We start from the raw sequence: 24,582 nt of genomic DNA, 5'->3' as shown, positions 1-24,582 counted from the left end.
GGAATTCTCAAGACAAAATACTCAATGACAATGTTAAAATAATAGTGAAAATGTCTTATTTTAGGTCCTTACACAATCACTGCATTAATTAAACAATCTACATCAATGGGCTGGATTTCTTGAATATAATGGGCCAAAATCATCTCTGATATAAACTGTTGCAATTCCCCTTGACTTCATTGGCAGCTGCAACAATTTACATTGGGGCTCAATTTGCTCCAATAAATAGCATTTTATGATTTACCATTGCTTGCATTTTCATGGTTGTTTCTACTGATTCCTCTATTTCTAGAAAAAATGGCACCAAAGTAGAATTTATTTTAATAATTGCATTTGCATAGTGTGCCGATTCTGGGCACATTCACAGTATGAAATACCACACAGAAATGTTACTGAATAATGTCAGCAAAAAAGTACAAAATGGTAGAGAGTCTGCAATGAACTATTCAGGAATCCAGCCTGTTCTCTACTGCCATATAACTCTTCCTCACTCTCTACAGCCTCACCCACACTTATCTTTGCCCCTCCATTTTGTTCTATAATGGAACCGTACTGTGGGATGTACATTGTTGATTTTAGAGAGAGATTTCTAAAGAAAGGTAGTGACAGGCTACATTAAGTTATATCAAATCGATAAGTTCTCTTATAAGACAATGTTTTGGTTGTGGTGAAGAATATTTTTTATCAACAGCATTTAATGGCTGATCTGTTTGCTGTTATGAAATGGGTCAATAGCACCCCCCAGTAGTCCCCCACCGATCAATGACTCCCGCGATCAGCTGTTTCGTGGTGTGCAGGAGGTGCTGAGGGGGAGGGGCGTGACACACGCAGAGGTAGTGGGGGGGAACAAGGCAGGAGGAGGAGGACCACCAAGGGGTGGAGTGGGGGCGGGGCCCGGGACAGAGCCTGGGATCAAGCACCCCCGGCACATTGGAATGTGACAGCACCTGTGCTTGAGAAACCTTAAAGGGCCTGATTTTGAGTACCTTCCCTGCATTTACCTTACAAAACCTCCTGTAGCAGTATTGCAGATGATGAGTTTCTCAGTCCTCCCTCTTACTCCTGGGCCTATGCTTCTTTCCTTTTTTCCCCTCAGGGGCCTTCCCTCAGCCTCTTTGTATCCCTTCTCTATTCGGCCGATCTTTGTATAAATACACCCCGTTACCCAAGCGCTAAAATTTCAGGACTGAGATGTGTTTCATTTTTAAAATCTGGTTTATAACAGGAAGCTAGTTTCAGCCCTAACTATGGAGCAGCAGCTGAAGTGGATATTCTCATTTGCTGGGGACAAACATGGCACAGCGAGAGTGGCACATTACTACTGCTTCACTTAGAAATCCTTCTACTGGTCAATCTCAGTTACAGGAGTGCAGTGTTATATTCTTTTCTGAGGGAGTTGGAATGGCACCCCAAAACTATCTAGGCTCTCATACTATACACATTACAGTAGTGTCTGAACACCTGATGGGATAGAAGGAGAAAAGCCTTAGTGGCTTCCTCTGAACCCTCTTGGGTCCATTGTTTCTCTCTGTTTTGGATAGCCAGAGAGGAAGGAGAAAAAATAGAGACACCCTGTGGTCTAACAGTTAGTATTTTTCTATCACAAGACACATCTGGGAGTCAAACACTATTACTCCAATAAATTAAGTAATTACAATTTAATCCAGGTGACAACTGTTTTTATTATCGAATGCACATCATCTTCAAGGTTAGCACTCCCAAGGGATTATGCAAAAAATAACAAAGCAGTAAAGATTTTCATGTTACTGTACTGTCTGAACAATAAATTCTGTTTCTGTCCAGCCTATCAGTAAACATGCTGACTGTGCAAGAAGAAAGTACACAGCTAGCTGTGAAGCTCTAAAATTTGATTACTTACAGCACTTTGAGTTCTTTCAACCCAGACAAGGCTTTCGTATGGATAAAAGAAAGGTCATTGCCGGCCAGTCGTCTGGAAAAAAATTGTAATAATAATTCAGACTCTGAAAATACAGTACTTTTACCACTGTCTAACAGATGAAACCATGAGTGCATCAAAGCTTGCATCAGATTATACCATATCTGCGATCCTCACATTTACCACCACTCACTCACGATTACACATTTTCAGTAAAGCATAATGCATTAAAATCACTTCTCTAGACCTAAATTTGTGATCAACCCATTTAATCATATACTTTCCTCTTACTTTTACTATAGTTATCGGATTAATGCAATACATGAAAAAGCAGCTCTCAGAAACTAGAGAGCACTCACACAGACTATTTCCAACTTGAGATTTTCCTGTATGATAATTTAAGAATATATTTATATTCCCAGCCAGCCATCCTTTCTCAAAAAACAATAAAGTCTGGTATCACCCCAAGAACATAACCCTGTAAACAAAATCAGAAGACCTCCTCATTCTTCAGCCCCTTATTTACCAGCAATTAAAGGAGAGACTGAAAATGTTATAATTAACACACCAACGGATGGATTAAGATTCTTCTTATGAACCTGGGTTTGAAAAATGAGTTAACTGCTATCAATATGTTCCTGAGGCTTCCAGCATAGCCTAGGTGAAAAGAATACTCAGTTATCCACATGTTTTTAATCTAGCCACCAGATGCTAAAGAAACTGTGCAGTCAAGCAGCAACAGTTAGTTGCTAGACGGAAGGATGTGGAAGAGGTTTGCGCTGAACATCTTAAAATTCAGAAGATGTTCACCACTAGATTCAGGGCAATAGCCTGGGTCCACTGAAGTCAATCGCAAAGCTCTCATTGACTTCAATGGGGCCAAGTCTCTCCTAGATAGTAATGCAATCCACATTAACAAACTAACATTAATAATCACTATAATAGGTATAAAAGTTTCTTCAGAACACAAGGTGAAAAAAAACCACTCAAGCAACAGAGTTTCAGCTACTTATTTTTCCCCTTGTATTTTCTTCAAACCTTTTGCCAACTTCCAGATCAGTACTTGCTGTGTGGTCAACCTTTGCTGAGCTCCTAATATTTGCGACACTAGATGTTTTATTAAGGTAAAAGATGATAAAATGCAGAACACCTGGTAATCCCTAGTTGCCAAAGAATGAGAACATTACCATGAAGGATCATTTCAGCCAAAATATTAGCTTCCTTATTTGCTTTATTATCTAAATTGTGATCTGAAGACGTCAGTGTAGATTATATAATGGAAACATAAAATGGGAACATCCGTACAAAACAATCATTGTTTCTGTCTACTATCGCTCACTCTTCTTAAAAAAAAGTTAACAGCAGATTACAAATTATCATCTCTGTTCCAGAGAATTGTAAATTGATCCAGCATCAAGGGGAAACACTAGCATATTGTTTCTAGAGGGGAGATGACAGAAATAGCAACAAACCCATCAACCTGATTAATAGGTAGCAGGTTTAAAACTAACAAACAGACGTACTTTTTCACATAATGCTCAGTCAACCTATAGAACTCGTTGCCATGGGATGTGGAGAAGGTCAAAAGTATAACTGAGTTTCAAAAAGAATTAGATAAGTTCATGGAGAATAGGTCCATCAATAGCTGCTAGTCAAGATGGTCAGGAATGCAATCCCATACTCTGGCTGTCCCTAACCCTCCAACTGCCAGAAGCTGGGACTGGACAACAGGGGATGGATCACTTGAAATCGTTCTGAACTTGTTCTGTTCACTCCCTCTGAAGCATCTGGCACTGTTAGAGACAGCTTTACTGGACTATGTGGACCACTGGTCTGACCCAATGTGGCCGTCCTTATGTTCTTCACTAGAGTCTTAGAGTGGTAAAAAGGTAGCAAAATTACTATTTTGTTCATCTCACCTCTGTAATCTCTCATTGTGTGTAACAGATCATCCTAGACATTAATTTTGTCTGTTATGGAAATTTGCCTATGACTGAATGGACACCATAATAAACTTCTGCATATTAATTAGCTTCCAATCCACCTGACAACAATAGTATTTTTGTATATAAACAAATGGAGCAGTGCCTGTCCTTTGTGAACAGGAACTTGATGGTGTAACAAGTGATACCAGTGTCCGTGTATTAGCAAGCCGAAGAAAAAGGGAGTTTATTATTGTTGTGAATTTGTTCCACAGGTGTCACTTGGCACGAATAAACCCCCCAGGTCTAAGGTTTGACAACATGGTTTAGGTGGTCATGGTCAGAATCCATCAGAAGAATTGCAGCTGTAGACCCCGATACTCCAAAGACTTAAGCAAGAGTGTAAAACGCATGCAAGAAAAGAAGCGCCACTGAAATGAATGGAACTATTCAAGTACAAAAAGACTTAGCAGGATTGGAATTTTAATATGCATAGTTCAGGTACACTACTTTTTTTTTTTTTAAATTACAGTAGCAGATAAAAGCCCCAATCAAGGCAATGGCCCCATTGTGCTTGGTGCTGTACATGCTTTCCAAATATTAAAAAAAACCAAAACAAAAAACCTTATTCTTTCCTACACTCTCAAATACAACAAACTGCAGAGGTACAAGTATGCAGTGTTGCCAACTCTTTATTATTAGTAGCATTACCCTAGCACCTAGAAACCCTAGTCACGGACCAGGACACCATTGTGTTAGGCACTGTGCAAACACGGAACAAAAAGATGGTCCCTGCCCTCCAACTGCTTACAATGCAAGTATAAGACAAGAGAAAACTCTCTTGTAATTTTATGGCAAGTCACGTTGTCACTGTGTGTTGTTCTTAAAAGCCCCATTTCCTGGAGACAGGTAAATACACAAGACACTCAGCTTTTTTTGTTTGTTTGTTTTTTATAAAATCGTTTCTAGCCCTCCGGGTAGCAGAGAAAAATTGAAAACATGCCCCAAGTGCAGTCTAAAGGCTTTGACACCAGAAGGCCAAAAAACCCTAAAAAGATCTAATGTTGATTAATTTTTTTTTAATCTCACGATTTTTGGTTTTTTAGAATTCAAACAACGAAAAACAAATAAGTTCGGTGCTACGTTTTCCAGCTAGTTGTTGTAAATGGTTTGTATTAAATTGAGATTTTAATTTTTTTCTTGAAAAAGTGTGCATGTCTTTCTTTTTAATGATTTCCTAAAAAATGCACTGAGAACAAATATGTATAAAACATGTTGGCTCCCTGCAAAGTGTATAATGAGTACTTATTAACCTGTATTTTGCCAGTTATCTCCAAAACACAGCTATTTATTAAAAGATAATGCAAACTGTTTTTTTTTAAATCAAAACAGAAACTCTTAAATAAACAGAGACATAACTGAACATATAGCACCAAATTATATCCGCAGACAGTTACTGACACTGATAATCTAGCATTTATTCAAAAAACTACCATTCCCCACAAGTTTACGAACAGCAACAGTTGTGGTTCTAAAAGCATTAAGCTCCCTACCTAAATGGGCTGCTTTGGGATTTGGTCAAACATCTGCTATAATATTTTTTATTAAAAAAATAAAAAATAAAAAGTCGGACCACCACCAATCCCATCCACTGTCACGGAAGCAACATATTGTGCACTAGAAACAAGACACAACTAAGCAAAAGCAAGGCTTGCGTGACTTTATATAGGAATACTTAGCCTACCTTAAGGCAACTCCTGTTTATTCAGCCTGTTGCAACCAACCAACAGAAAAACTGCAATCCATTACATTTCCGTTTAGCTTAAGTCTGGCAGCCTTCCAGGAAACAGGATACAACTGGCCAAGTGTGCAAAGGCTGTACTAATCAGTTTTCCAAATATACATTTATCATGCATGTACTAGCCTTGGGGAGCATGGCTTCTCATCAGGAGGTTCCAACTACAGTTACCCAGTAGGCTAAGACTAAAATATTATGCATCATTTTAACAAGCTTTCTTCTGCTGCAGCATGCTGCAGCTGTCAGGATGGGGATATTTTTCTTCACAGAATAAGGTTTAGTTCAAAACCAGCCAAAGAGAAATGGGGGGGGGAAAGGTCACATCTTCACTTGTTTTACATATGTGCTGTAACTGAAAAGCCCCAAGTCAGATTCCCAACATTATTCTTAACACATGTTAGAGAAGGAATTAATGAAAGATCAATAGATTGTTTGAGCCATACCCAGGGTTTTTTGGTAGAAGATTAAAAACTAAATTAAAAACACACACAAACAGGCTCAGTCTACACTTTTAACTTCTATTGGCATAGCTCTATTGGGTCAGGGTGTTGACTGGTTTTAGGAAGGCCGGAGACCAGTCGAGAGATTCGTCTCCCTACCTGCATCTATCATCAGGGTTTAAGATCGCCCAAAATAAAAACCAACAAGGGAGTGCAGGAGTAAAATGCAGGTACGTTTATTAGACCAACAACAGTTAAACAAGGTAAGTAAACGGGGTATGCTATAAAGCACTCCCAACACAGGTAGGTAAGGTAAATAGGTAAAGGTGGCACTATAATTATACTGCCTGTGACCAAAAAGGGTTTACTCCCTCCATAAAACCGGTCCCAGGTGAGGGGTATGGAGGATTTAAAAGGTCTCTACCATTTCTTGCAGCTTGCATCTGGAGCCTCATGATGCAGATCAGGTCTGGAACCAATCAGGTGACTCAACAGGATGAAGAATGAACCTCAGGCAACAGGTAGGCGATAACTCTACTTGATGCTGGTGATTCTTCTTTCTCCTTCCTGCGCCGTCGCGGGTGCAAGTAAGATCCCGATGAGAGAGTGGAAGCTAGCAGCTCACCCTTGAGTGCAAGTGTGTTAAACCCTCCCACAACCCTAAGGCGCGGTACTCTGGCTTACGCACCTGAGTAGACCACACTGCTGTGGTCCAGCACTCAGCCACTCAGATGGGCAGTCCCTTCCTTCTGATGTGCTAGCTCTTTTATGCCCTGCTGTTCCTGGGCAGATGACATATCACATGGCTACTTGGATTCCCACCTTTTCAGTTGAAAGGGCAGGAAACTATACCTGAAGAGGGGGAAGAAGGGCAGCCAAGATGGATTCCTAGTTGTTGTTGCCACAAATTCAAGATGGCGTGTGGGTATTAATGCCAAAACAGAAAATTTCCCCTGACAGTGGGTATTAAAAAAAACCACATGAACAGCGGACACAGCTATAGCGACAAAACCCCCAGTGTAGATGCAGCTATGCCAACAGAAGAGTGCTTCTGTTGGCATAGTTAACATTGTTTATGGAAGTGGTATTCCTAATCAGGCAGAAAAACTGTTTTTGTTGGTATACGCTGCATCTACACTAGAGGGCCATGCCAGCATAGCTATGTCAGCACAGGTTCTGTAGTATAGTCATGGCCTATCTACCATCTATTTGCGTGTCTGTCTGTCCCTGTCTTATAAAATCAGAGCTTTACCAAGGGAGAGAAGTCTCAAAACCAGGGATATAGTGGTGCCAGACCAGTCCAGAGCATCGCTCGTGGATGTTGGAGACAAATGGGTGATGTTGGGGGCTGTGGTCGGTGGGGCGGAGGTGGGTGGAATGTATGTCAGGGCTGCTGGGATGTGGGGGGTAAGGAACTTCAGCATAAAGTTGGTAGTTGGTAGAAAACCATTATAAACCTGCTCTGATCAGCTAGTTAAAGTAGCTTTATGAAGTGGCCCAAAAATAGCTGAAGCATACCAGTTAATCCTGCCCTTATTTGAAGTTTGTAGAGAATATTTATGTTGTAAAAACAATATTTTACATGCATCGCCAATGGGCTTTTTGACTAACTATATGTGTACTTCAGATGTGCCTTGCTATGAAGTCTGGCACATAAAAGCTTGGTTATGCGTGTTTTCTCTTGATATAGTATGCGTACTTATCACTAACGTATAAAGTCGCATCATTGCTGTTGCACAGATTTTCAATGAGGTAAAATTTACTGGAAGAATATTAAGTGATGAATATGAGTGCTTTATCATATGTTGACGTCACACACAAGGGAGTCTCCAAAAATCTCTTCACACATGACAGAATTATCAATTTCAGGTCACGTTTGCAGGGCTCCTACACTATAAAAAAAATACATCATTGCTTAGTACCCCTGAAAATTCTTTAAAAGAAAAAGGGTGAGAGCTAAATTTTGCTGTAAAAACTGTACAATGTTTACCCAGTCCTGCGAGGTGTTGAGTGCCTCCTCCCTGCAGTGGAAGTGACAACTCCACAAATCATAGGAAGTTCTCCTTACCTTGAAGGACTGGTCCCTAAATATCAACAGTTTAATACAGAAATCAAACTCTTTTCTCCAGTTCATCAAGAACAGTCTTCAAGGGCTAGATTGTGACCAGCCCCAAAACAGCCAATCAAGGGAGTAAGGAGTCCTTTCCTAGGGCAATTACATTAAGACTACTTAGCTCTTTGCCATGGGTGCTGGGGGGGGGGGGGGAGGGGAATGCAAGGGTTGTGCATCAGTTGTCCCGTCACAGGAAATGGACTGGATGGGCACTAGGCAGAGCTATTATTCCATTGTCCCCCTACCAGGCTTGGCAACAATGCAGGCCGGCTCCATGGTAGGGATGGGGGACAGTCCTACACCCTCAAATGGACTGCAGCAAATTCCTCCATCCTGATAACAACAGAGGGGCCCTGGGAAGAATCAAGCCTCTCAGAGGGTCCAGTGGTTCGTGAGGCTCTTCCTGAAGCAGCACAGTTTATGTTCTTTCCATAGGACTGCACTAAAATGCACAATCTAGCCTAGAGTTGTTTTTTTGGCCTGCCCTTAATTTCTTTGGCAAAAGACTGATGAAAAATACAGTTATGCTGCTGAGTGATGAAGCAGAAGGAAATCAGCTATTAAAAGATCTTGATTAAATGCATATATTTATACCATAAACAGAAGTGCAGGGAATGGTACAGCTGCTAAAAATCTCAACAACATTACCTTCCCCATACAACCTTGCAAATAGTTTGCAGATTATTCTGGCTGTCATCACTTCTGGCTCTAAATACGCTTTCACCTTTCATTTTCTGCAATTTTTTAAAATCAGGTTTGGCTATTTCATGTGCCACTCTGAGCTGAAAAATTAAGCATCTGGACGTGTGGAGGAAGGTTTGCAATCATGCACTTACTGAGGAACATCACTATGAAAGAATAACTAAGAATTTCCTGTTCAACACATCGCCCATGGGCTGTTCTCCTTACATCAAAATACAGTGAATTAGACACTTCCAAAATCTCCAGAATATCACACTTAGTGTTTCTGTTAAGAACATAGATATATGGAGTTGGCCCAATGGTCTAGTCTTAAGTGTTCGCCAATGTCATAAGACACAAAGTTAATTCATTGTCTCTTACTTCTCGGGCAGGAAGGGGTAGCAGCATTGCAAGGACTCAACCTGAGGAGAGAACTAAGTAGTGTCTTGCATTGTTCAGAAAAATCACTCCAACCAATAACTCCTTGGCCAGAAGTAAGTGGAACTTTAAGTAAAATTGTGTGCATGAATAAGTTGGAGGCTCCAGCAGGGAAGTATCTGCCCCCGAAGCCTGGGAAAAAAAGATTAAAAAGAAAATGGATGGGAGAGTCCCCAGGCCAGCCACTGACGAGAAGGGCATGGACAGACAAGGACAGCTCCTGTGAGTCAAGCTGTTAATAAGTCAGGCGGACTGCTTGCTACAGAGAATTCAGTTGATTGTGGCTACTGTTTAATATAGCTAATTAGCAACATGGGCTGCTCCCAATGGCCTTAAAGATACTTTTGAAGATGAAGGAATGTGCCAGGGTTACGCCAGGCATTTTGATAACCTCATCTCTTGCTATCAAAGTCACTCCCGAGAGTACTGACTCAAGATGTCAACACTTCAAAGAATGACATTGAGAGCACAGAAATGCTGATGTGCTGGTACTGCACCATCAATTCAAGACATGCCATTTTGGAAGCAACACTACTATACAGATTACAGAGGCTTGGTCTACACTTAAAAATTAGATTGACCTAGCTCTGCGCTCAGGGTTGTGAAAAATGTTGCATCCTGAGTGCCATTGCTAGGTTGACCTGGAGTAGAAATGGCTAGGTTGATGGAAGAATTCTTCCATCAACCTAGCTACTGCCTCTCAGACAGATAAACTACATTGATGGAAAAAACCCTTCTGTTGCCGTGGGAAGCGCCTACACTACAGACATTATAGCTGCAGTACCGTAGTTGTGCTGCTGCAGTGTAGACATGGCCCTAACGCCACTAGCTCCTGCAGGTATATGGCATACAAGTGACTGGTGGAAAGATACCTACATATCAACTGACAAAAATATACTTCCTCGGTGTTCATCATAGGCATCCTATGGGGGTGCTACATCGATGGAACTGCTACGTACAATCTGCACTAAAGGAACTACTGCATTAGACTGTACAGCTCAGAGTTGTAAGAATAAAACAATTTACATTCAACTACTTAATGATGTTAGGTTCTCTTTCATTCCTATTATTATCTGTATTACCATAGTGCCCAGGAGCTATAAAATAGGGCAGTGCTTCCAAGGAATAAAATACTGAGGGAGAGAAAATCTTTGCATTTATATGACTATCAAGAACCACTCTGTTATGATTATCTAAGCTTGCTGGTTGACTACTGCCCTCAGAATAATTCAGTCATTCAAGGTATTTCATTGTTGTAAAGTTGAACAAATTCAGGAAGTGACCCATTGCCCAAAAGGGTTGGATTTTGGGGCAGTAGTAGGGAAGATAAATGAATATGTCTCTCGTAGGATGGCACAGCATTTTTTGTTAGTCATAAAATGCATTGTTGGTAGGAGTCCAATACCATCCATTATTTTACATAGTATAGCCAGTGACCTCAAGTCCACATGCACCTTATTTGTATTATGAAAAGAGGATTCCGGATGGCTGGGGAATACCCTTCATGACATCATCTTCCCAGAGTTTGATGCCAGACATAGCACACTGAACCAAAGCACTTCTGGAGGCTGCAAAGTCTCGAGTCCTCTCTCTTTTGGTAAGTTAAATGGTGCAATTATGAGACAGTCTGGCAACCTTGCTACAGAATTGTTGGGACACGTTAACCACACGTTAATTCTACCAAAGTCAATAGAATTGTGTCAGGGATAACATTTGACCCATCCTGATTAAAAACATCGATCAATCTTCTCTCTTATTCTTGACTGGATGCAACATGAACTCCTAGGAAGTTCTTGTTTTTCAACCCAGATGGTGGTGAGCCTCAAGATATTTGAGCAGAGAATTAGGTCCCCTCCTCTCCCTGTGAAAATCTTCATGCACAAAGGTTTGCTGTAATTTTTTCTCTGCAGTTTTCTGGGATGCTTCCCACCCTAGCTGTGTCTCTTGTGCTGTAATAGTTTGTTGGCTTTTGTATGTCTGTCACGGGTTTACTATATAAATGCATATGAGTTAGTGTGCATTGCCTGCCTGCCTGCCATCACCCACTGGAAGCTGGTATTCCTCACTGCAAGTTAGAATATTGGCGAGGAATGCAACACCCATTTGTTGTAAGATTAATAAGTAATGTGTCTTTTTGTTTTTTTACTAGATTGTATTTTGACAGCACGCCTAGGGATCCCAGTCAGGAATCAGGGCCCGACTGTGCTAGGTGCTCTACAGACAGATACCATAACACGTATGTTGGTGTATTAGCTCTGACTGTAAGGCAGCTCTTCAAGAAAGACCCAAAGCAACCTCCCTGATCTCTTGCAGCTTAATTCATCACAAGTCCTCTACACCTTCTCTACAGACTCCTTTTCTTTGTTCCTTCACCCAACTCCCATCTTGTGCTCCCATTTTTGCTGACTCCCTGTACCCCCTTTTGGGCACTACCTCTGGCACCATGTAATTATTGCTACTACTGTCTCCCCATGCCCATCCCTCAAGCCTCCTCATGCTGCTTGAGTTTTGCTTCATGCTCCCACAACAGCAGTCTCCAGCTGGACCTGGTGCACAGAAACACTTGCTTTACAGCAGTCCTACTAGTGGGCTAGGCATCAGCCCCATTCATCCTAATAAGACTGCCCCAGATGACCCTCTGCCCTAGGACAGCATCTGCCTTGAGTGGAATTTGATTTTCCTGTCAAATGAAGATGTGCCTGGAGGGTGCTACCCTCTGCTTTCCTTCAACTGGTGAATGGTCCCTTGGGGACCAGATTGAAGCAGATTAAAGCAGTTCCTAATCTGTTCTAACCCACACCAGGGATGTGTGGCAAATCAGGGATCCATAGCCAACTCCCTGATGGCCCCCTCATGATGTGTGTGTGTAAACCAAGGCATAGAAAGGAGTGATATAAAGGGTATGCAGTTATAACCAGTAACACAATCATAACAGTATAAACCATCAAGTTTTGAGGGGGCCGCTTTTCATTCTGAACCCCTTTTTTCTGGTATTAATATTTTTCTATAAATAAATGATCCCTGAGATAAAAAGTCTTTCATCGTTCTTGTTCTCAGACATTTAAAATGGCTTTTTACTGGACTATACAATGAAAAGCTTGAGAATTAATGTGCTAAATTCTGTCCTCATCTCACAGAACCATAGAAATGCAGGACTGGAAAGGACCTAGTCCAATCCCTTGCACTAAGACAGGACAAAGTAGTACCTAGACATGGGGTAGGCAACCTATGGCACGCATGCTGATTTTCAGTGGCACTCACACTGCCCGGGTCCTGGCCACTGGTCCGGGGGGCTCTGCATTTTAATTTAATTTTAAATGAAGCTTCTTAAACATTTTAAAAACCTTATTTACTTTACATACAAACAATAGTTTAGTTATATATTATTGACTTATAGAAAGAGACCTTCTAAAAACGCTAAAATGTATTACTGGCACGCAAAACCTTAAATTAGAGTGACTAAATGAAGACTCGGCACACCATTTCTGAAAGGCTGCCGACCCCTGACCTAGACCATCCCTGACAGGTGTTTGTCTAACTTGTTCTTAAAAACATCCAATGATGGAGATTCCACAGCCTCCGAGTGGAAAAATTATCCAAGGGCAGATTTTGGCCCATTGTGTTTGGTTTTGTTTTAAAATAAAGGAAAGTTGCTTTTGAAGAAGGCAAATGTTTCAGTCTATAAAAAGGCACATTCAAATTCTACTTACAAGTGACATCTATATTTTGGCCAGACCTCCTTAAGAGGATAGAATATGTAAACTACTACCTTTTTAAATGGCAAAGTACACAACCATCAGCAAAGATTACACAATCTGAACTGTCAGAGCAAGTTGTCATAGCAATTCAGTCATTTATCCTCCAGCACAAAACAGAAACTACACCCATGTAAGAAAATATTGTGTTATGTCTTTTAAAAATAGGTGACTAGTAGTCTACACTGGTAAGTTACAGCACTGTAAACACTTCGGGCTTCCCAGGCATCACTGATTTTGAAGCAAGAAGAAAAAGAGCATGTTTTAATAAATGCCTCATTTTCTTTCCACTTTCTATTTTTGCATTACAGTCTAAATATGAACTTTCCTTTGCTCTGCCCCAGTCTGTCTGAAGACTATCCTTGGCGAGGGGGAGGAGGGCCTTAAAGCATTTGAGCTAGTCTGAATAAGTAGCTGTGGGGTTCTCTGCCTAGACCTACACTCTCCCCTACTGAGCACATGGGATTATTGCAGACTCTTATCTATTTTATGCTTCCTTTAACATAGCAACTACCAGTAACCAAGTATTCTGCACTCAACATCATGATAACTGAAGTTAAAAACGGTTTGTTTGTTTTTTAAACGATTCTTTCCCCCCTCCCCACCCAAAGCTCCAAAGGGTGTTGTCTGATTGTGGAAAAGCCAAGTCAAAGATGGGAGTTTTACACATTTTGCTCTGAATATTTTCTGACATGCTCTGTAAACGTATTTCCCCAGTGAGGGGCCAGCTGTTGTGAGAAAGACTCTGACTCCCAGGGCCAGATCCAGGAGTTTGATTCTGTGTTCTATGAGGAGCCAGTGCAGAGAGTGCAGCACCTGGTGAGGCACTCTCAGCTGCCTGTATTGCTCAGCAGGTGGGCCTGCTACATCCTGAACCAACTGGAGCTTTTCCAGAACCAGCATCTTTGTTCCTAACTATAATAAAGCCTAGAGATAACGTACACATGGATCAGCATGGCCGAAACAGAGTCTGATAGATCAGGATGTAATTCTCTTGCCAGCTTTAGCTGTAAATGCATGTTTGGGTTTTTTTAGACTTAGCTATTTGGCTACCCACAGGGTCCCCAATGTTGTGGACCATCTTGACAAGAAAAAATGCCCTTGATGAAGGGTAATTAGGGTGGAGATGGCAAGTTCTTTGAAATGTATCATTCTCCCCACTGCCATAGCCTCGGTCCTCCCTGGGTTTGGTTTCAGCCAACTACTCTTCATTTGTGTGCTGACGGTTTCCAGGCACTCCGTTAGTTGGGAAATGGTGCTGATAGTGAATGACAAAATGTAGAGGTGGGTATGATGTGTGTATTTGTGGCACCTGACCCTGTTCTGTTGCAAGTCCACCGAAACAATTTCAGATAGAGGTTGAATGGGATTGAGAATGAATCTTATGGAACTTCATATGTGAGGGCATAGTTGCATATCATGGTTCTCCAGGAAGGGTCTGAACTAAGTGACCTGTGGACTTCTCCCAGGTGCAAATCCAGGGTTTTGAATCAGGATCCTCTCCGATTACATCAGGGATCAGCAACCTTTGGCACACGGCCCGTCAGGCAAGGGCGGCCAGCACATCCTTCGGCCCGCGCCACTTCCAGCAGCTCCCATTGGCCTGGAGCAGTGAACCGTGGCCCCGAACCTGCAGATGCTGCAGGTAAACAAACCAGCCCGGCCTGCCAGGGGCTTTTCCTGGAGGGCCACGTGCCAAAGGTTGCCAATCCCTGGATTACATCATTAATTTTGGGTGGGGAGTAAGGGAAAGATTTAGGAGGACAAAATGTGCCAATACAGAATACCTCAGAGAAACTGATTTAGTACTTAAAATAATGTATCCTCTCTCTCTATCTGTTATATTGGTCTTAATTTCACATATAGTATGGTACGTAGGATGGAGGGGGAGGGGAATTTAGTTCCATATCATTTCTGTGTGTGCAAGCTTACTGTAAAAGGCTAAAAAGCTGCATTCAGACCCAGGCAATCTTTCTTAGAGAGGGTGTGGACAGGGAGTATGTGGCTACTGCCCATATACAGAGAGTGCCATTTCTGCTCTGACTTATCAATGGCTTTTGTAGAGCTGGGTCTGACTGCTCATGGGTTTATAAGAAGCTAACTATTTTTGTGAATATGCGCACACAAATCAAGTTGTGCCCTACTCCATCCCCAATAACAGAAGGGGGGCAGACTGCACCACAAGTTGTTTTTGGGACCCCACAGTAGTAGAGAATTAGATTATGAGCTACTAAGGCTACCACAAAGCTTCGCTTATGCTTCAGGCCAGCCCTATCCTGTTGGCTCAGGAAATCCAGGATTGTAAAAGGGTCTTCAGCTTAAGAACGCATCCTGCTATCTCTAGGACACTGAGCTGAGCCAGACTGTTTTTAAATAATGCCAAAAGAGGTATTTATGTGCTGAAGACTTTCAGTTAGTCATACAAAAGAGATGAGCATAAGAAAGGATCCTGAAAGAGGGAATTCAAAAAGACTGGGGGCCTAATACACAGTCACTTGGAGATTGAAATTAACTTGTCAAAACAAAAACCATAAAGGAATTTTAAAGACTTTCCCAGCCACCCAAAATAATACAGTTTACCGAGCTCACTAGCATTTTCTCTTGAAAAAAGGAAAACATACAAGTTGTGAGCTTTGTTAGAGGTTTCTAAAATACAAAAATCCTATTCTTACATTGTCAGGGTTGGAATTCAGCTAGAACACATTCATTTAAGGCTCATTTAGACAGGAAGTGATTAATTAACAGAGGTTGGCCAACATGTTTTTCAACACCACCTAGAGTAGACAAAGCCAGTGATGTTTAGAAACTTAGGCCTGGTCTACACGTGGCGGGGGAGTGGGGGGGGGGGGGGAAGAGAGGGGAGAGTCGATCTAAGTTATGCAACTTCAGCTACATACTTAGACCTACTTACTGTGGTATCTTCACTGCAGTAAGTCAACAGCTGACATTCTCCCTCTCGCCCTGGTGGAGTACCGGGGTCGATGGGAGAGTGCTCAACGGTAGACACGATAAATTGACCCCCACTGGATCAATCGCTGCCCGCCGATCCAGCAGGTACTGTAGATAACCCCTTAGTTAGCTGGTCGTGGTTAATCCTACTGGGGAAACAAGGGTTTGCCTTGACTAGAATTTAAAGGAACGTGTAAGACACATTCCAAGACTCTAGGCGAGACAAGGCAACGTATACATTTACCATGTGCTCGCTGGTCAAGCTGAAGCCTGGGCTATATCCTCAGGAGTCTCTCTAGACTTGCCAACACTGCAAACTTCCTTGACTTCACTAGGACATTATTACGCATTAGCTAACACAAATAAAGAACACATCTTTTTTCCTAGTGAAGACAAGGCCTTATTTTTACAGGCTCTTTGTCTCTGGCATCCCAGTCTGAGTTCTGGGACCTATATCTTTATGTTAGTGAGAGAAAAATTATTCATCTTTTTATTATCACCTTAAGCACCCCAGTGCTCAATACCACTTTAAAAAGGCTGTGCTAATGCTATTCTAAACAACCCCCATTTAAGGTCACATTTCCTTAAGTTCAAACGAAACATGTCTTCCACCTGGGGCCAAGAACATGTCTTCCACCTGAGGCCCCTTCAAGCCCAGGCTTCTTCTCATACTAGCAGAGCTCAGCCCTGGTGGCCTTGATATAAACTCTGCACACTATTATTTGTAAAACCAAACTAATACACAAAAAGGGAGGAGACTGTGTAGCTTAGTGCTGATGAAGAAATAGGAACAAAAGCGGCATCTAAATTACACACTGAAATAGATACTACGAATGCAAGCAGCTGTAAAATTTCAGCCAGGTGGTCATCTTCAGCTACAGCCAAGAGCAAAAAATAACTGTAGTCTTTTTCTTTGCAGAGACTCCAACTGCAACCGTAAGGCAAAATACCACACACCTCATTTTCTACTGTCAGCGTGCCTTTTAGTTAGTTCTTTTGTTCCCCAAACAAACATTGTCTATTAAATGCAATGCTCAGAAAATTCTAAAGCAGAAACAAGATGGTTAATCAAGACCAAGAGCATTTTAGTGCAGTAAATTGCACAGAGGCAATTAAACATTCAAGCAGTTCTTCATTCTCCCTCCCCTGGTAAATTACAGTTACTTTTATATCTCTTGCTCCATTTGCCCGTCTCAAAACAAGAGGTCAGTCTTCCCCCTACTCTTACAAAAAAGAGAAAGGCCTCATTTGTCCTATTCTATTAATTCACCAACAGCTTCAATGCACCAACCAATTCTCTTAACTCCTACATATTTTATAATGGGAGAAGACTTGCTCTTAATTTTTTATCCATACAGGCCAAATTAAACTAGCTCCATAAAAGATTCTGTATTCCTTAGCTAACTTGGTACTGGTGATGAAGGTGGTTATATTTCACAGTATAAGCCTAACCTCCCCCTCCCCCCCCCACCTCCCCTGCATCTACACTTCAACTGCACTAACCCAGGACTTGGACCCAGAGTCCCAGAACCTTGCAGGGCTGGAGGGTCTCAGCTCAAGTTAAGCTGGGACCCAGGGCCTGAGCCCTACTGTTCTACAGTGTAGACGCAGCTCCACTTGACTTGGGTCCCGGGAGTCTGCCGGAAATATCCTACAATTCCATGGGACAACTTCCTTAGTCCTCTCTATCCCAACAATCTGCAATACAGTCTATGGAAAACAGAAGCTGATATCCTCCCTTTTCAAATGGCAGCAGCTCAGGTCAGCGTTAACCCATTCTCTTCTGATCTCCAATCTGCAAGCACACTATCAGAAGGAATCCTGTGTTTGCAATGGAGAGCAAACTGAGCAAGTCTGTTGCAAAGTGAGCTGCTTCAAACTTCCTCTAACATGCAGACCCAACAGTAAAGATTTCCCAGTGCACCATGATCCTAGGGCTAGAGCAGCCACATTTTGGGAGTGGGGGGAATGCTAGGGACTCAGATATGGTTACTTTGACTTGGGTTTGCACACCACAGTGTGGGCACCAGAGGCCTAGGTTTGAGCACAGATTAAAAAAAGGGCTAAAGTACAATGTAGACACTTAAACCCAGGGTTCCCTAACACAGGCCAGCTGACACAAGTCCCACTAATCCTGGGCTTACATTGCAGTGTAGACATACAACATGTGTCCTTGGTAAAGACATTTAAGCTGTTCCTGCCTTAGTATACATCTACAAAATATATATTACTATATATTACATGGCCAGAGCTGCTCACAGCCTGGCTGGGTTGGGTTCACAATGTTTTTTTGGACTAGCACCCTGCAATTTGGTTAGGAGGAGACTAGAAGCAAAATAATCCCTTTAGGGATGCCTTGGAGGGTCAAGTCTAACAAATTTCAACCTATAAGGAGCAATATCTCCCACCACTTACTGGGTCCCCCATTTTGTCCCCACCCACAACCTCAAAAGCCCTGGTATCTCTTAACTCTTCAAAAAGTCTCAATGCTCCTTGCTGGACAAAATGGTTCCCTCCCTTGCTCTTTGAAGAGTTCATGAATTTTGCAGCGGAGAGAGCATTCTCCCAATACATTAAGGCAGGGGTTGGCAACCTTTCAGAAGTGGTGTGCCGAGTCTTCATTAATTCACTCTAAGGTTTCGCGTGCCAGTAATACATTTTAATGTTTTTAAAAGGTCTCTTTCTATAAGCCTGTAATATATAACTAAACTATTGTTGTATGTAAAGTAAATAAGGTTTTTAAAATGTTCAAGAAACTTCATTTAAAATTAAATTAAAATGCAGAGCCCCCCAGACCGGTGGCCAGAACCCGGGCAGTGAGAGTGCCACTAAAAATCAGCTCACGTGCCACCTTCACACGTGCTATAGGTTGCCTACCCCTGCATTAAGGCAATGTTTAGAATACACACCTCCAAGCTACAGTTGAGTGGATTTAGAGCACATTTCACATATACAGGACCAAATCCTATTTTGACCCAGCAAAACAAAATTAATAAATTACCATGGCAAATATGGACATGAGGTACTGACAAACTCCCCAGAGAGAAGCAGCAGGACAATCTGCTTAATTTAACTATTCCCTATGGGGGCACTTACCTATCCCCTACCAGCCCTCATGCACTGATAAGGAACCAGTGTGTTGGATCTTATCACTTAAACATTACACACCAACCCAAGGTAAATAAGGAGCCAGAGGTTTATAAAGCTGAAAGTGGAAATGAAAACAATCTAAAGGTCATAAAGTCAAGGAGACATTCTGTTTTGAATAAGTTAAGCCTCTGCATTCACACTGTAAAGTTGTCTGCAGTTACATATCCTGAAAATGAAAAGCTTTTTGAAGAACTGGTGGGTTAGAGTATTTGGGTTAATTTGGTAAGTAAGTCAGTGGAAATCACATGGCTAAAAGCCTGCATACCACTGTAAAGAGGGGGTTAAATATCAGAAGGCACTAACAAATCACTTAGAAATGCATCAGAACATCATTAAGCCCGATTTTTCAGTTAAGAATTCATATTAGCAAACAGTTTATGCTTTTCAAAAACACTGTAGTATCTAGCTGCATTTCTCTTGTAGCCATCTATAAATACTTTATAGGTGTGGTTAGGAAACTGCGGCCAAATTCTTCTAGGATTTTAAGTTTCCATATCAAGTTCAGGGATGTAGCATGTTAATGTTAACATTTTGTAGAGAATATACCTCATTAACTGCTGTGGCAAAAGCCTTGGTGGTCTGCTCCTCAGCGACTTTGACCGCTGCAGTTTCAGTCACTTGCAAATTACTTCCAGATGAGTATCAGTTACAGCAAGATTTACAACAACATTTATAAATATTGCAAGAATCCTAAAGGCATATGATAAGTGCACTGTGAACTTCTCTGCAGTAAATGTATGCGGGGGTGTGAACAACAGCATGCACAGCACATACACCCAGAGCCTGATTTTCAGCTGAGAATTATTTGGCCCTATCCTATTCGCACCTGCAATTATTTGCAGGTAGGATGTAATTTAATTGTCAAATACCACTGGACTGGACTTGAAGATCAGATACTTAGTGACGTTGACTGCACCTTTAATTAGGAGATAAGCTTTTACATATCTAGCACTAAGCGTCTTCTTTACATTTTGTTAATATATTCATCTTAACATTTGAAAAAGGATCCCATTTAAAATCTGACAGACCTTCAAAGTATCCACCTCCCTAACGTAACAAAAATAGTTGCTCCAAATGAACCTTACTCCTTTTGTTATCCCCCCGCAAGGCTCAGGGTCCTAAATTATGCTTCTATCTGCCTCCATTTATGCATCATAAAATTATGTGGCATTATTTGGCAATGTTACTAGATTATGAGATGGTAGGATAAATTGAGGTGTTGCAAAACTGAGGAAGCAGAAGGCAGCAGCAGCAGGCAGGGCCTGTCTTTTTTGGAAAAGCAGCCCTCCTTCCCCACCCCCGGAGGATATCTGCAGGGGAAGTCTCCTGCATGAAGAGCTATTAAGCCAGGGGTTCTCAAACTGGGGGTTGGGACCCCTCTGGGGGTTGTGAGGTTATTATATGGGGGGTCAAGCTGTCAGTCTCCACCCCAAACCCCGCTTTGCATCCAGCATTTATAATGGTGTTAAATATAAATTAAAAACACTTTTAAAAATATAAGGGGGGAGGTTGCACTCAGAGGCTTGCTATGTGAAAGGGGTCACCAATACAAAAGTTTGAGCACCACTGTATTAAGCCCTGTAATACTGGTGTTCTATTCCTGTATGATTTAGGAGCTGTGCAGCAGGAGGCAGCAGCTGCCATCCAGAACTCCTAAGACCCATTAGAGTAGAGCTCCATTCCTGCGTGGCTTAGGAGATGCACAGATGGGGGCTTTCCTGCCATCTGGGGACCCCATGCTCTGCAGAAGTGCAGTTGTTGCCTCCTGCATGCCTCACTCTACTTCCTCTATGACAGTGCTGTGGCCTGTTGTGTCACTAGTGCCCATGAAAATCTTCCACTCTCCAAGCTGGCCACTTGGTCCTCCTGCTCCAAACATCCTAAAATGGCAGGGGGCAAGCTGAGGAGCTAAAAAAAATGCCTTTTTGTTTGGATTTATCTGGCACAATGGGGTCCTGCTCATTAGCTATTTAAAGTATTTATGAAGCACCTTTCAGATCAGAAGAATGAATGCCCATATCAAAAAGGAGGGGTGCCTCACCATTTCTGTCCGTGAGGAGGTGCAAAGGTGGGGTTTTGGGTCAGTTTTAAGGGTGTCATTCCTAAGTACTGAGTTATCAATGAAAAGGTGCATCTCACACCTACATCTCATCAGGCGTTGCCTCTGCCTCTCCTTCTCTGGCAAGTTACCCACAGGGTAACTGTTCAGCTTTTGTTCAACAAGGCTCCCTCAGATCTTGCTGGTTTTGTTTTTGAAGTGGGCCTCTTTTCCACAGCGAGCTGCACTTGGTCCTAGAAGCATGTTTAGACCTTCCAGTGGATTAGTTGGATTACTGCACAGATCAGTTCAGCTGGCCATTATTGGCTAGCACAACTGCGTATGAAATAAAGAATCTTTTATGGCTTACAGCATTTGCCTACAGGTGGGCCTCAGCACTACATGGACTGGGTGGAACATATTTTGTGCCACTGGTACTCCGGTAAGCTGCTTTCTTGCTTCATTTTTCATAGTTCATCAGAGAACCACAGGGACCTACAAGACAAGCGATTATTTTGGGGCTAGTTCATTGATGGTTTCAGACAGCAGTTGGTTAATATTTCAGTAATTCATCAACATCTACATTTATTAGATGAGGAGCTTGTCCCTTTCAAGATCTTCTGGTCACAGAAAATGTCCAGGTGGTTCTGTGGGGCAAATCAGTTCATTGAAGGGGCAAGAATGGGTCCCTTTAAACACTCTTGAGAAGTGCTGGTGGTGGCCTTCCAGGAGTGTGGTATGCTATCGGTGCTTCTAAGTTCTAGATCAGGCATGCATCTAGCTGCACATGCAGTCTGAGATGGCCTGGGCAAAACCCTGCTCCGACATGGCGCATAGCATATCTTGGGCTATAATGTCAGATTATTTTTCTACATGGAATTTGAAATTTCCCAGGACAATGAATCTCTGGACTGACACATTAGGTTCAGTTGAAGCTTGACTAATTCTTCTAGAAAGGTGGCTAAATTCTTGTCAAATATGTAAATCTGATATATAAGTTAGAAGAGTCTTCATGATTTGTTGTCACTGCATTCACATTCCAGCTGAACAGACTCAAATATTTTTATTTTGGGGATAGAATCTTGATTTTTATTCTAAACTGGATGAGATTATGATCACACAGCCTTCACTCTTGGCCACTCTAAACCCATGATGTATTAGGTATCTCACAGAGACTAGTAGGATTTGTTCTGACTTGGCTTCATCATCAAACCCAATTTTTACGATACATGCCAGGTCAGGAGCCTTGTGATCAGTTCATGGACGATTCTCACATTAACAACAACCTTGCATTCACCTGTACAAGTCTAAGGTAACTTTGATGCAATTCTACCAGTCACTGTGGCGTCTGAGAGGTGCAGCCGTTGCCTGTTCGTCTTTGATCGCCTTGGGGCTTTTTTCCTTGGGTGGAGTCTTCTTGTATCAGTGATAGTTTGGACTGAGTAGGTTGGGTATGTTTCAGTTTCAGTGCTTCTGGGGATTCCAGATTCTGCACTCCTGATTCCCACGGTATAGTAATGGTGATGGGTGCTTTTGGGGACAGGGACAGAGTGGTGATATAGCTAAAATGGTTGCTGCTTGTGTAGCAGGGGTGCATATCTCCTCCTGCCCCATTGCCATCCAAAGCAAGGAATGGAATAGCCTTAAAAAAAACAAAACAAAACAAAAAAACACTCGGCTCTTGGGCCTGCGTGACTTGCACATAAAAAGGACTCTAGGATTGTTTCTTTTGCAACAAAGACTTTAATGTGTCAGAAATAATGTTTGACAAATACCAGTTTTATTCTAATTTTTTGAGTTATTTTGACACATCAAATAACCATGCTAGAAAGGATTTAAAACATCCACATGTTCAGAACTACAGCCTACTTTAAAGCCAGGTCTGATTGTTTTTTCCCTCCCAAATTCCAGCATTACAATGTATCTCATTGCAAACTGTAGAGTATGGTTCTTGTGCAATAAAGCACAAGTATATGGTGGCTGAAGGCTCTGCCTTTTTGTCTCCATACTTCATGACACACCCCAGGTTTATGGAGATTACATAATGAAGTGCACACCCACCCAGTTAGGTTTTATTGCTTCATTACTTATAGGGAAAAACTGAAGGATCCCACAGTCTGTGTGAAGGTGGGTTTTTTGGTTTTTAAATTTAGTGTGAAATATGAACAGCCGAGGAATTTGAGAAAGAACCCTGGACAGAAAACAAAACAAATAAGATCTAGTGGAAACTTAAACATACAAAACCCAGAAACATATTTGCATCTATTATAAAGCACTTAGGGAGGGGTCAGACAATCTAAATCCTGAGCCAGCTGAGCCTTCCTAACCCTGTAATTTTGCATGTAGTCAGCACCTCATGTTGTGGCACAAAGTTTTCTTAAACTGTTCCATTTTCAGTACAGCACTGCTACATTTTTAAAGTTACAGTGTGGGAGAGAACACAGTCTGGAATCTTGAAAGCAACTATATTACTTCACTAAACTGTTCTAGATTTTATTGACGTCGGGGTGTCCAGAGCCTGGTGGGAGAGGACAGTTCTTTTGAGTACATTAATATAAGGAATCTCATTTACAGTTCGCCTGAGATGAATAAACTCATCTTTGCTTCATACCGGTAGGCCTATTGACCTGAACCAGAATCACATACAAGACACAGTGAAAATCTAGGCACACTTGGGGTTACTTTTACAGTCATATCAAAATGCACTGTATCACCGTCTTCACATTTTTGCACAATACCTCAATCCTACCAGGGAAAACACGTGATGTAAAAGTTGGGGTAGGACACTGGGAGCCAAAGGATCTGCAATCTATTCCTAGCTCTGCTACTGACTCACTGTGTTATATGTCCTTGTACAAATGGCTTTTCCTCTGTCTGCCTTACTTTCCTCATCTGTGAAGTAAGGATAACACTTCCTTACCTCACAAGGCCTTTTTCTAAATGGGGAAAATGAGTTGTGTTTGAAAAATGTGTTTCAAACATTTTATCCAAGGGGATTTTAGTTAACACATTTTGAAATCCAATTTCCTTTCCCAGTCTAGACAAAACCGCAGACAAGGTTAACAAGATTTATCATCTCAAAGCACTTTTAAAGACTGAAATTATTAAGCAATTCATAGTCAAGGGGGCAATAGAAAATTCACTTGTATATTGCTTTTTATTAGAACACCTCAAAGCTCTTTGCAAAAGGTCGGTAGCATAATCCCCCTTTCACAGATGGGGAAACCAAGACAGACTGGCTATATGCAATTTATTACTGTTATTGAAGTGGTAATTCTGACTAAGATAAAGACTTGTCCCTCTTCCTGTTGAAACACAAAAAAATTAGAAATATTCAGACCTTTAAAATAGAATCTACATCATTACTTTTTTGCTTCATTTTTACAGGGTGCTTCAGCTGC

The 24,582-nt window shown here is 41.7% G+C and overlaps 1 protein-coding gene across 1 annotated transcript in view; it reads right to left on the bottom strand.

Moving 5' to 3' along the window:
- LGR4 (leucine rich repeat containing G protein-coupled receptor 4) overlaps positions 1 to 24,582 on the bottom strand; it is a 131,353-nt gene that overhangs the window by 43,131 nt on the left and 63,640 nt on the right. The window contains exon 3 of the mRNA XM_054025762.1: positions 1,880 to 1,951. Within this exon, the coding sequence (XP_053881737.1) occupies positions 1,880 to 1,951 (72 nt within the window). The remainder of the gene's footprint in view (positions 1 to 1,879; positions 1,952 to 24,582) is intronic.

This window comes from Malaclemys terrapin, chromosome 4, assembly GCF_027887155.1.
Source record: "Malaclemys terrapin pileata isolate rMalTer1 chromosome 4, rMalTer1.hap1, whole genome shotgun sequence".
NCBI lineage: Eukaryota > Metazoa > Chordata > Testudines > Emydidae > Malaclemys > Malaclemys terrapin.
The sequence above is the reverse complement of the archived record's forward strand: the minus strand, read 5'-3'. Positions and strand labels throughout refer to the sequence as shown.